Source organism: Macaca nemestrina, chromosome 12, assembly GCF_043159975.1.
Source record: "Macaca nemestrina isolate mMacNem1 chromosome 12, mMacNem.hap1, whole genome shotgun sequence".
Taxonomy (NCBI): Eukaryota; Metazoa; Chordata; class Mammalia; order Primates; family Cercopithecidae; genus Macaca; species Macaca nemestrina.
In genome coordinates, this window is record NC_092136.1 from 18,055,103 (window position 1) to 18,067,087 (window position 11,985).

The following is an 11,985-nucleotide window of genomic DNA, read 5'->3' on the forward strand; positions in this document are numbered from 1 at the left end:
TCAAACATCATTTCTCCCCATTACAAGCACACACGAATTGGTGAGTCTAAGTAGGAATTTATTTACACCGACACTCAATCTTAGATAAGGTGCTGTCTAGGATCCACATGCCTTCCCTGGAGCTACTTGGCTTCAGGCTTCTTATCTCCGGCTTCAAGCTTGAGACTCTCCGGGGGTTGGCGATAGACTGGGAAAGCCTCCCAGGGGCTGTTCAGGTCAAATTTGCGGAACTCTTGGGCCAACTCCACCGGCTCTGCCACCACCCGCTTCACCTCATCGTCATAGCGTACCTGTAGGAGCAAAAGGCAGGCTTGAGCACTAAGGAAGTCCCTATTACAGCTACAAAGGAGCCTATTTTTCACAAGGCTATGGATGACTTCCCCAGTCCAGTTCCTCTCCGTTACTGACTCCTGTCCCAGCCTCTGTTAATAAGTCCCCATCCACACCTGTGTTACCCATCAGATCACATCCCAACCAGCTAGAGTGTGAGATTCCAAAATGTAGGATACCTCTCATGCCCTGCCAGCACCAGTCAGACTCCCCTGCTCACCACTCCTGCATCAGGAGCTCCCAACTGACTGCTCACCCACCCACACACTCTTATAAGGTAATGGTAAGCATCTGCCCAGGATTATAGTAGTGGGTGGCTGAAAAGAGTAAACCTAAACTGGGAGATACACAACCTCAGGCCCTGGGCCCTTAGCATATTCACTGTCCAGATCTAAAGCGGTACGTTTGACATGGCTTTTCTTGTTACTGGGGGATCAAATGGATGAGGTCAGGATCATCAGGTGCTAGAGTGAAGAGGCAAACCAGGTGAGGCAGATAGCAGGAGTGGGGTGAAAGGGAGAAGCAAGGGAGATAGCCCTGCCCAGAAGTAGCCTAAGAGGGAAATAGGAGCATGCAAAGCACTAACACAGCAGGAGTGACTGGGGACTAAAAGACCAGGGCTGGAGCACCACATCTCAGCATTTCTAAACAGTTACTTTGCTATAAAAGTCACGAGTAATAATAATACACACTATCTTCCTGCAAATAAACAACCTGCAGCACCACTGAAATTATTTATTCACGTTATTGGTCCCACCTCAGAGGTAATTCTTGAGGGCTAAACATTTGGCATCTTCCCCATCACTGCCTTCCCAGAGAGTCAGGGCAGGGTAAAATAATCCTCTACTTTAGGTTTTAGGGGCAGACTACGTCCTCAAGGCTGCCTTGATCATTAAAATTATCATTACAATAATGGATAGCACTGGCCAGGTGCGGTGGCTCACGCCTGTAATCCCAGCACTTTTGAGAGGCTGAGGTGGGCAGATGGCGTGAGCCCAGGAATTTGAGACCAGTCTGGGCAACATGGAGAAACCCCATCTCTACAACAAATACAAAAATTTGCTGGACATGGTGGTGCACGCCTGTAGTCCCAGCTACTCGGAGGACTGAGAGGTGTGAGGATTACTTGAGCCTGGAGGTGGAGACTGCAGTGAGCCGTGATCGCACCACTGCACTCCATCCTGGGTGACAGAGTGAGACCCTGACACACACACACACATAGCATCAATTGAGCCTTTACAATACAGCAGGCTTCATACAGCATTTATTTATTTAGAGATAGGGTCTCACTCTGTCACCCAGGCTGGAGAGCAGTGGCGTGATCTTGGCTCACTGCAACCTCTGCCTCCTAGGCTCAAGTGATCCTCCCACCTCAGCCTCTTGAGCAGCCAGGACCACGGGCATGTACCACCATGCCCCGTTAATTTTTCTATTTTTTTGTAGAGATGAGGTTTCACCATGTTGTCCAGGCTGTTCTCGAACTCCTGGACTCGAGCACTACTCCTGTCTCCCAAAGTGCTGGGATTACAGGCGTGAGCCTACACATACATTATTTAATGCCTGCCACAAATCTATTAGTTAAGTGCTATTATTATTGCCATTTTAAGATGAGAAAGCTGAGTCAGTCAAACCAAGTAACTTGCCCCAAGTTACAAAAATGAAACTAGGATCTGAATCCAGGGCCCATGCTCTTAAACCACCACAATCCACAGACCACATTTCCTGCCATTCCCAGGGATCCCCTGAGTTCCCTGCAAGTCCCTCCCTGAGACTGCTGTCCCAGTTCCAAGGCTCCTACCTCAACGTAGCCAGATAGAGGAAAGTCTTTCCGGAAAGGATGTCCCTCGAAGCCATAATCCGTCAGGATCCTTCTTAGATCAGGGTGGTTAGCAAAGAAGACTCCAAACATGTCCCAGATCTAGGAAAGAGACTCCCTCAAACAGCCAATCCATCAAGACCAACAACAGGGGAAGGGGCTACATGGCATCCCATAGTCTCAACCAGTTCTGTAACTCTGGCCCAGAGGCAGGTCCACCATATCCGGTAACTCACCTCCCTTTCATACCAGTTGGCTGCCTTGAACACAGACATAGCGGACTCAATGGGCGTCAGCTCATCTGTGTAGGTCTTCACACGGATCCGTGAGTTGAAGCGCAGAGACAACAAGTTGTAGACAATCTAGGGAGAACAGAAGCATCTGGAGGGATGAGATGGGAGTCCCTGGTTGGGAGAGTTCTGCCCTGTGACCCTGCTTTCTATTCTGAACCTCAAATCCTCAAGATTCTCCTATGCTTACAACTACTTCCAAAGGCCCAGGCCACAGCTGTAGCTTAGCATGTCAGCATGCCTGTGTTTGTTCATACTATTCCCTTTGTCAGGAATATTTCCCTGGTCCACCTCACCAGGCTAATTCCTGGTCTCCTGCTCATGTGTTAAGATTCAGCACAAACATTTTCTGTCTTCAAAGAAGCCTCCCAGACAGGGCCAAGTGCCCCTCCTGCTTTCTTAAAGCATCCCCCTAATATCCTTTGTATTATATGTTACTACAGTAAGCTGTTTAGGTGTCTTTTTCCTTCGCTAGAGTGTGGGGGACTCTTGGAGGACAAATACTTCATGTTATTTCTCTCTCCATCCCAGAGTCTAGCAAACAGTAGATAATCAGTAAAATATTAATAGCTAAATGTATTGAAAACTTATTGTGTGCTAACAATTTACTTGAACTATCTCATTGGATCCTCACAACCATTCTATAAGATAGGGGCAGCTTTATATTTATTTTCCAGATAAGAAAATGAAAGCTCAGAAAGATTAAACAAGGGCCAGGCACGTGGTTCACGCCTGTAATCCCAGCACTTTGGGAACCCAAGGCAGGCAGATCACGAGGTCAGGAAATCGAGACCATCCTGGCCAACATGGTGAAACCCCGTCTCTATTAAAAAAATACATAAAATTAGCCAGGTGTGGTGGCATGCACCTGTAGTCCCCGCTACTCAGGGGGCTGAGGCAGGGGAATAGCTTGAACCCAGGAAGCGGAGGTTGCAGTGAGCCAAGATCACGCCACTGCACTCCAGCCTGGCGACAGAGCAAGATTCGGTCAAAAAAAAAAAAAGAAAGATTAAACAAAATATTTGAGTTATCTGAGGTCCCATGGCCGTTTAGTGGCAGAACCAAGATCCAAACTTGAGATCTACTTGACTCTGAAGTCCCAGTTTAACTGCTATGCTCCATTGTTTGTTACAAACTGAAATTAATACCCTTACCCCCAAACCTTCTCAAATCTCCCGACTGACCTCAAAACGGTTCTGCCGAGTTGGGACATCCACTGCTGTCAAGTCAACCAGGGATTTGAACTGTGCATTGGTGTGATCCCTGAGGAAAGTCAGCACTGGGATGATGCCATCAGGATGGATACAGACCTCTAACTCATTGAAGCAGGACACCTGCACACATGGAAGGGAGGGGAGAGGGAACAAAGAGCTACTGAGGGAACAGCTAACTTCAGCTGGAGTCACCTGGCTTAATGCTGAGGGAAAAGTCCAAGGTTGGGATGGAGGAGTCTGTAGTTTCTTTGAAACCAGTCTGCCCACTCCCACATGCTCTGAGAACATGGTTCTTTCTTGGCCCAGACCCAAATAACAGTGGTACGTATTACCTGAACTTGTTGGACATACTTGGGCAAGATTTCAGCCACATACTCTCCAAAAGCTGAGAGCTGCTTGTGGGCCACATCATTCCGTGGTCTGACAGTGGCTGGAAGGAAAAAGCATATTTAACAAAGAAATGGAGAAGGCAAAAGCCAGCCCTGTATCCAGTCTCTTGGGCTTGTAAGGGATGTCAAATCCAGTAAAGGCTCCCTGCAGCACCCTGAGAAAGGGGCATGTGAAAGGTTTCCCTTCCAGGGAATAGAGTGATGAAAACTTGGGGAAAGTGCCACCTTAAGTACACAGTCCTCAGAAAGACTCAATACAGCAGCTGGGGTGTTCACCTCTTCTCAAAATTACTCTACAGTTCTTCCCTCACATTACCTGCATTTCTGCTAAAGCAGTAGTCTCAGTTCTCCTGTCAGACTAAGAGCTGTTTGAGGATGGGAACCAGAACTTTTGCTTCTCTGTAACTTCTTAGCATGTAAGTTTATACCAGGTTCTCAAGATAAGAACTTCAGGGCTTGAGGAGCCCTCACAGACTGTCTCCTTGAAACCTACTTTTTTTTTTTTTTTTTTTGTATCAATGAGAAAACTGAGGCCAAGAAAAGGGGAAATGCTAGGTCTCCTAACTCCCAGTGCGTGCATCTTGACTGTAACATATGTACATACTCATTCATGCAACCCTAAACCACTGAGCACTCACACATCACAAGCTACGGAATGATGGTTAGGTTTTCCTGCCTCTGGCAGCAGGCAGGCCTACTTTGTCATTCACTAGGTCTCTGACCCTGGGCAGTTTAATTCTTTGGATTGTTTCCTGATCTATAGTAAGAAGAGTAAGATACTACCTACCCCATAAGGCTGTTGTGAGGACGAAATAAGATCATTCACTAAAACGCTTAGCGAGGTGCCAGGCACACATTAAGCACTCAACGTGAGGTACTATTATTACAGGGCTCTGAGGACTAAAGGGCACATTGCTTGCTTTCGAAGAGCTGACAGTTTAATCAGACAAAAAGGGGACCATTGAAACGGACAAGGGACAATCAGGGCCATAACAGAGAGGCCTAAGGGTACAGGGAGGGCTCGATTCTGCACGCAGGGTGAAGACCACCGCAGTCAGGTCTCCAAGATTTGCCAGGAAGACGCAGGGAAGGGCATCCTAGGGCAAGGACAGGCACCTAGGGGGCCCCGCCGACAGTTCAGGGAAGAGCGCTGCCAGCACATACTCACGGCGCGTGTCGGCCCCGGCGCTCTCCCGCCTCACCGGCAGCAACAGAACTGAGGGTCGCCCAGCCCCTGCACAGGGAGATAAAAGGCACAGACGCGCGGGGTGAGGCCTGAAGAGCTCTCTGCACTGGGCACGCCGCTGCGCCTGACCCCGGTCTCAGCTAGCTGCCCCTCTCACCCCTCGTCAGCGCCGCGGCCCCCACGATTCCACGCCACCACAGCCTAGCTGTCGCTGCCGCAGCCGCCATGTTACCCAGACACAGACTAGGCAGCGGACGGAAAGACAGCAGGAGACGGAGCCCCAAGGGCACGGACCGGAAGCGGAAGTGTGCAGCAGATCTTCTTCCGGGCGGACGTGGAGCCGGAAGCAGAGGTTCCGGGCTCCGGGATGAAAGGAGGGAACGCAGGTGAGAAAGCGAGACAGGCAGGTAGGGAAACCGTAAGGTGAGCGTGGTCCTAGCTCCGTGTGGCAAAGCCTGGAGAGAAGGCGAGGACGCTGAAGAACCAGACGGGTGAGAGGAGGGGAGGGGGCGGGCGTTCTGGGTTCTGCACTACACACCCCTCCCCCGCTCTCAGCCAAGCTTTTGACGAGGGCGGGCGAGCCTGAGTGGGAAGAACGGTTTCCCTGGCGACGGTTTCCCAGGCGACTTCAGGTGGAGCGGGGATATTGCACAGGGCGATGGGCCTCCCAGTGCCCCGGCCTGAGGGCGGCTGGACTTGAGTTCTGGGACGCAGCCTTAGGGAGTCTTTCGAGCGAGCGGGGAAAGTAGCTCAGAAGAGAGCAAATGTGAGACTGACGTATATCCCAGGCTAGGCCTCATATGGAGCGTCTTAACTCCATGCGCGGGGAAGGAGAGGACCTGGCCACTAGGCCAGGGCGGGGGGTCCTTTTTGTCTGACTCTGCTGCCCCGAACTTCACTAGTTTTATGCCCCAGTTATTTGGTTAGTAAGGCTTTTACGGTCACAGGCCTCCCCCAGCCCTTTGCTTTCATATATTGACCTAAATCCCAAGTCTTTTGTTAATATCATGGAACGGAATTATTCCGTGTTTTCCCAGGAAAACACCCAGAGTTGGAACTTTTATTTATTTCATTAGCGGAGTGGTGCCACTGGGGAGAACGAACCCAGGTTTGGTTAAAGGATAGCGTCAGGGACATCATGGACAGGACCAGGACTAAGGCCAATCTGGACCCACTTTGCTGTCACTTCTTCCGTTTCCCTCCCTGAGTTGGTCAGTTGGATTCACAGATTATGGCTGTGAATTCCGCAAGTTACTCAAGGTGGTGTTGCTTTGCAGACAGCTGGCAGAGAGAGAAGTTGGCTAGCATGGAATCACCAGAGGAGCCTGGAGCATCCATGGATGAGAACTACTTTGTGAACTATACTTTCAAAGATCGGTCACACTCAGGCCGTGTGGCTCAAGGCATCATGAAACTGTGTCTAGAGGAGGAGCTCTTTGCTGATGTCACCATTTCGGTGGAAGGCCGGGAGTTTCAGCTCCATCGGCTGGTCCTCTCAGCTCAGAGCTGCTTCTTCCGATCCATGTTCACTTCTAACCTGAAGGAGGCCCACAACCGGGTGATTGTGCTGCAGGATGTCAGTGAGTCTGTTTTCCAGCTCCTGGTTGATTATATCTACCATGGGACTGTGAAACTTCGAGCTGAGGAGTTGCAGGAAATTTATGAGGTGTCAGACATGTATCAGTTGACATCTCTCTTTGAGGAATGCTCTCGGTTTTTGGCCCGCACAGTGCAAGTGGGAAACTGCCTTCAGGTGATGTGGCTGGCAGATCGGCACAGTGATCCTGAGCTCTATACTGCTGCCAAACACTGTGCCAAGACCCACCTGGCCCAGCTGCAGAATACAGAGGAATTTCTCCACTTGCCTCACCACCTACTCACAGATATCATCTCGGGTAAGTTTAGGGAGGGGACACAGCATACGAAGTTACTTGGCCGTGATGTTCAGTGAATGTTCTAGTTTAGGAGAAAGGAACCCTCATGCTTCCTGGTGTTAATTTACATTATTATTCCTGCATTCTTACTGAGATAACCTGCTAAGAAAGATTGAGTTGAGATTCAGTGTAATTGCTGTCAGAGACACAGTGTGTTAGAGGAAGAAGCCAGGAAAATTAAAGCACAACACTTAACCACACAAAAGTACTGAGGAGTGATTTGTATTATACTCTAATTTCTCCTGTACTTTGGATGTCCCGGTGGGTCTAATTACCTATGTAAATTGGTGATGAGGTAAGATATCTAAGACTAAAAATTTTTTTAGTGATGGGCCAACGTCAGGAAACAATCCTAACCCTGCAAGTGAGATATAACCATACTTAAGGTGTGAGGTTGGCTAGGCACGGTGGCTCACGCCTGTAATCCCAACACTTTGGGAGGCCGAGGTGGGCGGATCACCTGAGGTCAGGAGTTCGAGACCACCCTGGCCAACATGGTGAAATCCCGTCTCCACAAAAAAATACAAAAATTAGCTGGATGTGGTGGTGGGCACCTGTAGTCTCAGCTAATTGGGAAGGCTGAGGCAGGAGAATCACTTGAACCCGGAGGCAGAGGTTGCAGTAAGCCAAGATCATGCCACTGCACTTCAGCTTGGGCAACAGAGCAAGACTCCATCTCAAAAAAAAAAAAAATAGTGTGAGCTCTATAGCTTAGTAGGTTGCTTCCGTGGCAGATGGGAGCATATCGAGCCATCCATTTTGGTTTAAAAAAGCAAGGCACATATTCTGGTTTTTCTTCAGATTGTCTAAATATTTTGCCTTTTACTAAAGATTTCCATGGAGAGGAACAGTTGTGAGTCTTTACCCAACTTTTTGAGGCCTCATGTAACACGAGACTACTTTAAAAAAAAAAGCAAGGCATGCCAGGCATGATGGCTCATGCCTGTAATCCCAGCATTTTGGGAGGCCAAGGAGGGAGGATCACTTGATGCCAGGAATTTGAGACCAGCGTGGACAACATAGCGAGACCTTGTCTATACAGAAAATAAGAAAATTAGCCAGGCGTGGTGGTGCACACCTGTAGTCCCAGCTACTTGGGAGGCTGTAGCAGGATTGCTGGAGCCCAGGAGGTTGAGGCTACGGTGATGGTGATTGTGCCATTGCATTCCTGCCTGAGCGACAGGGTGAGACCCTGCCCCCCACCCAAAAAAAGGCAATTTCAGGTTAATTTCATGTATCTGTGTATGTATGCATGGACATATATACACATGCCCAGCAGTAGTCTAATAAAGCAGTTCACATCTTTTAAAGTCCCTTACTCTGAATTTCTCTTTCGGATTGTCATTGACCATGCCTTTCCTCTGGCTCTCACAGATGGAGTTCCATGTTCTCAGAACCCAACAGAGGCAATAGAAGCCTGGATTAACTTTAATAAAGAGGAAAGAGAGGCTTTTGCAGAGTCACTCAGGACAAGCTTGAAGGTAAGGCAAATCTCTTAATTGTTGAGACTGCACACACTCCATGCATTCTCGCCATCAGGTAACCTGGCCTCTTTTTTTTTTTTTTTAAGACGATTTTTGCTTTGTCACCCAGGCTGGAGTGCAGTGGCGCAATCTCAGCTCACTGCAACCTCCACTTCCCAGTTTCAGGCGATTCTCCTGCCTCAGCCTCCCAAGTAGCTGGGATTACAGGTGCTGCCACCACGCCTGACTAATTTGTGTATTTTTTAGTAGAGATGGGGTTTCACCACATTGGCCAGGCTGGTCTGGAACTCCTGACCTCAGATGGCCCGCCTGCCTCTGCCTCCCAAAGTGCTGGGATTACAGGTGTGAGCCACTGTGCCTGGCCTAACCTGGCCTCTTTGTGTGTATGTATGTGTGTCTGTGTGAGAGAGAGAGATGGAGTTTCGCTCTTGTCACCCAGGCTAGAGTGCGATGGTGCGATCTCGGCTCACTGCAACCTCCGCCTCCTGGGTTCAAGTGATTTTTCTGCGTCAGCCTCCCAAGTAGCTGGGATTTCAGACGCCCACCACCACACCCAGCTAATTTTTGTATTTTTAATAGAGATGGGTTTCACCATGTTGGCCAAGCTGGTCTCATTCCTGACCTCAGGCGATCCGCCCGCCTTGGCCTCCCAAAGTGTTGGGATTACAGGCGTGAGCCAATGCGCCTGACCTAACCTGGCCTCTTTTTGATGGCCAGGTTATGAATGGTCATCTGTTTTCGTTTTTGCTTTTTTTTTCTTTTTTTTTTTTGAGACAGAGTCTCACTCTGTTGCCCAGGCTGGAGTGTAATGGCATGATCTCAGCTCACTGCAACCTCCACCTCTCGGGTTCAAGCAATTCTATCTAAGCCTCCCGAATAGCTGGGAATACAGGCGCATACCACCACGCCCAGCTAATTTTTGTATTTTTAGTGGAGACAGGGTTTCACCATATTGGTCAGGCTGGTCTCGAACTCTTGAGCTTAGATGATCTGCCCACCTCAGCCTCCCAAAGTGCTGGGATTACAGGTGTGAGCAACCGCGCCTGGCCATCTCTGTTTTTTTAATTTTTTATATTTATTTATTATTTTTTTGAATAAGTCATCTCTGGCTTGAAGTTGATGTAAGCTGGGGAGAAGGATGTCTTTGTAACCCCAGAACCACCAATCTATGAGCTTTCAAAGTTCCTTGAGAACTACTTTCATCAAGTTAACAATCTTAATCACCCTTTGTCCAAAGCACCAGTTTATGAGAGTTTTAAAAGTTACAAGGGTGAATACAAGATTCTCCTCCCGGCATAAATTGCCTCAAAGAAAGTGACTAGAGGACAGTTGGATGCCATACAGTAATTAGAGAGTAGTATGTTAAAGCTAGGTACAGTTGTAAAGTCCGGGATCTTAAGGATATGTGTCTTAGCAGAGCCTTAGCCTAGAACTTAACAGCTGTCATATAATTTTAATTTTGCCAATAGGAAATTGGGGAGAATGTGCACATTTACCTGATTGGGAAAGAGTCATCTCGTACCCACTCGTTGGCTGTGTCCTTGCACTGTGCAGAAGATGACTCCATCAGTGTAAGTGGCCAAAACAGCTTGTGCCACCAGATCACTGCGGCCTGCAAGCATGGTGGAGACTTGTATGTGGTGGGAGGGTCCATCCCACGGCGCATGTGGAAGTGCAACAATGCCACCGTTGACTGGGAGTGGTGTGCTCCTTTGCCTCGGGACCGGCTCCAGCACACCCTGGTGTCTGTGCCCGGGAAAGATGCCATATATTCACTGGGTGGCAAGACACTGCAAGATACCCTCTCCAATGCAGTCATTTATTATCGCGTAGGTGATAATGTGTGGACAGAGACAACCCAGCTAGAGGTGGCTGTGTCAGGGGCTGCTGGTGCCAACCTCAATGGGATCATCTACTTACTGGGGGGGGAGGAGAATGATCTGGACTTCTTTACCAAACCTTCCCGACTCATCCAGTGCTTTGACACAGAGACAGACAAATGCCATGTGAAGCCCTATGTGCTGCCCTTTGCAGGCCACATGCACGCAGCTGTGCATAAAGATCTGGTGTTCATCGTGGCTGAAGGGGACTCCCTGGTATGTTACAATCCCTTGCTAGACAGCTTCACCCGGCTTTGCCTTCCTGAGGCCTGGAGCTCTGCCCCATCCCTCTGGAAGATTGCCAGCTGTAACGGGAGCATCTATGTCTTCCGGGACCGATATAAAAAGGGGGATGCCAACACCTACAAGCTTGACCCTGCCACTTCAGCCGTAACTGTCACAAGAGGTATTAAGGTGCTGCTTACCAATTTGCAGTTTGTGTTGGCCTAAGGCTGTGGGGAGGGGAGGAGAGCTGCTCACTCCTTTTCCCTCCCCATCCAAACTCAAAGTCCCCCGGGCCCCAATTCAGAGTAATGTATTTTTTGGCACATACTAGAAAGGCAGTGCCTCAGCCCTTCCCTGAACCCATGGAGGTGTTCTGTTTGGGGCTTTTTAGACTGCTGCTGCTCAGCTGGTTGCTTGAACTGACAGTAGGCCAGCCTGTTCTCTGCCATCCCCTAGTCATTGTGTGCCTCACCACAGCTTGCTTTAGAGCAAGCTGTTTCTCAGACCTTAGGCACAGCCTCTCCTCTTTACCTGATCAATGTTAAATATAAGCACCCCTGATCCCAGGACATAAGGAAAGATGCCCAATTGTACTTTTGTTCTATAACCTATGAAATGGCTAGTTGATCATTTTTCCACAAAGAATTAGGTGTTAAGAGTTTTCCTTCAGGCTTTACTTAGGAGTATGGACTAAGCTGAAGGTGTACTTCACCAGCAAGAGTCAACTCTAGAATTCAGGACGTTCCTTCTATTGTTTTCTCATCCATCTGTCAGGAAATGTAACTTTGGTTTTATTTTTGGCTTATTCCAAGGGGTAAGCCAGAAAATAGAAATGATTATTTCTGATTAATAGCAGAAACTTTTTCAAGCTCAAATATGTAAGGTGTCTGCTCTTTTAAAAGCTCTAAGCTAAGTCAAGAGCTAGGAAGTGTTGATACAAATAAAAGTTTTTGAAGGGATATGTGTGTCTGTGTTGAATTCCGAAGGGGTGACTTTGAAGGGGCGAGAGTGTTTCATTCCCTCAGGGGGACTCCTTACGTACCATCACATGGCTCAGTCTGCAGCAGTCCTGACTGTGCCCATGCTCCCACTTCTCCAGACAGGATCCCTACTCCACAGGGCCAGTGAGACTCAGATTCTGACAGTGGCAAAGACCCAGAGCTGAGTTTCCTTTTTTCTAGTGCTAAGTCTTTTGAGTTGTGGTGCTAAATATTATTAGGCACAATATTAGGTACAT

The 11,985-nt window shown here is 48.6% G+C and overlaps 2 protein-coding genes and 1 non-coding gene across 6 annotated transcripts; 2 read left to right on the plus strand and 1 right to left on the minus strand.

Annotated features, from left to right (window-relative positions):
- Positions 1–41: 41 nt before the first annotated feature.
- On the minus strand, positions 42–5,513 carry LOC105471693 (NADH:ubiquinone oxidoreductase core subunit S3). The gene is made up of 7 exons (XM_011724438.3): positions 5,383–5,513; positions 5,208–5,273; positions 3,983–4,080; positions 3,621–3,770; positions 2,383–2,508; positions 2,129–2,248; positions 42–290 (listed from the first exon to the last, which is right to left on the minus strand). The coding sequence occupies exons 1-7, from the start codon at positions 5,450–5,452 to the stop codon at positions 123–125; spliced, it is 798 nt and encodes a 265-aa protein (XP_011722740.1). The 5' UTR covers positions 5,453–5,513; the 3' UTR covers positions 42–122.
- Positions 5,505–11,707, plus strand: LOC105471694 (kelch repeat and BTB domain containing 4). Of its 4 annotated transcripts, none has more exons than XM_011724439.1 (4): positions 5,505–5,611; positions 6,503–7,120; positions 8,534–8,640; positions 10,113–11,707. In XM_011724439.1, exons 1-4 carry the CDS (start codon positions 5,593–5,595, stop codon positions 10,971–10,973), a joined length of 1,605 nt encoding a protein of 534 aa, XP_011722741.1. In that variant the 5' UTR covers positions 5,505–5,592; the 3' UTR covers positions 10,974–11,707. The 4 variants fall into 4 exon arrangements, with proteins under 4 accessions (XP_011722741.1, XP_011722743.1, XP_011722744.1 ...); XM_011724441.3 differs by having other exon boundaries at positions 5,563–5,716; XM_011724442.2 differs by lacking the exon at positions 5,505–5,611 and adding an exon at positions 5,771–5,991.
- On the plus strand, positions 7,941–8,057 carry LOC112424920 (U5 spliceosomal RNA). Its single transcript, XR_003015885.1, has one exon. It is a non-coding gene; the product is annotated as a U5 spliceosomal RNA (small nuclear RNA).
- Positions 11,708–11,985: the final 278 nt, after the last annotated feature.

What these genes read in the sequence shown, in the direction of transcription:
- LOC105471693 (XM_011724438.3), bottom strand. Translation starts at nt 5,452, where the DNA reads ATGGCGGCTGCGGCAGCGACAGCTAGGCTGTGGTGGCGTGGAATCGTG. An exon ending in CGCCGGGGCCGACACGCGCC is followed by an intron (nt 4,081 to 5,207) that starts GTGAGTATGTGC and finishes TTTTCCTTCCAG; the next exon opens with CCACTGTCAGACCACGGAAT. An exon ending in AGTATGTCCAACAAGTTCAG is followed by an intron (nt 3,771 to 3,982) that starts GTAATACGTACC and finishes CCATGTGTGCAG; the next exon opens with GTGTCCTGCTTCAATGAGTT.
- LOC105471694 (XM_024789709.2), top strand. Translation starts at nt 6,457, where the DNA reads ATGGCTGTGAATTCCGCAAGTTACTCAAGGTGGTGTTGCTTTGCAGAC. An exon ending in ACTCACAGATATCATCTCGG is followed by an intron (nt 7,121 to 8,533) that starts GTAAGTTTAGGG and finishes TGGCTCTCACAG; the next exon opens with ATGGAGTTCCATGTTCTCAG. An exon ending in CACTCAGGACAAGCTTGAAG is followed by an intron (nt 8,641 to 10,112) that starts GTAAGGCAAATC and finishes TTTTGCCAATAG; the next exon opens with GAAATTGGGGAGAATGTGCA.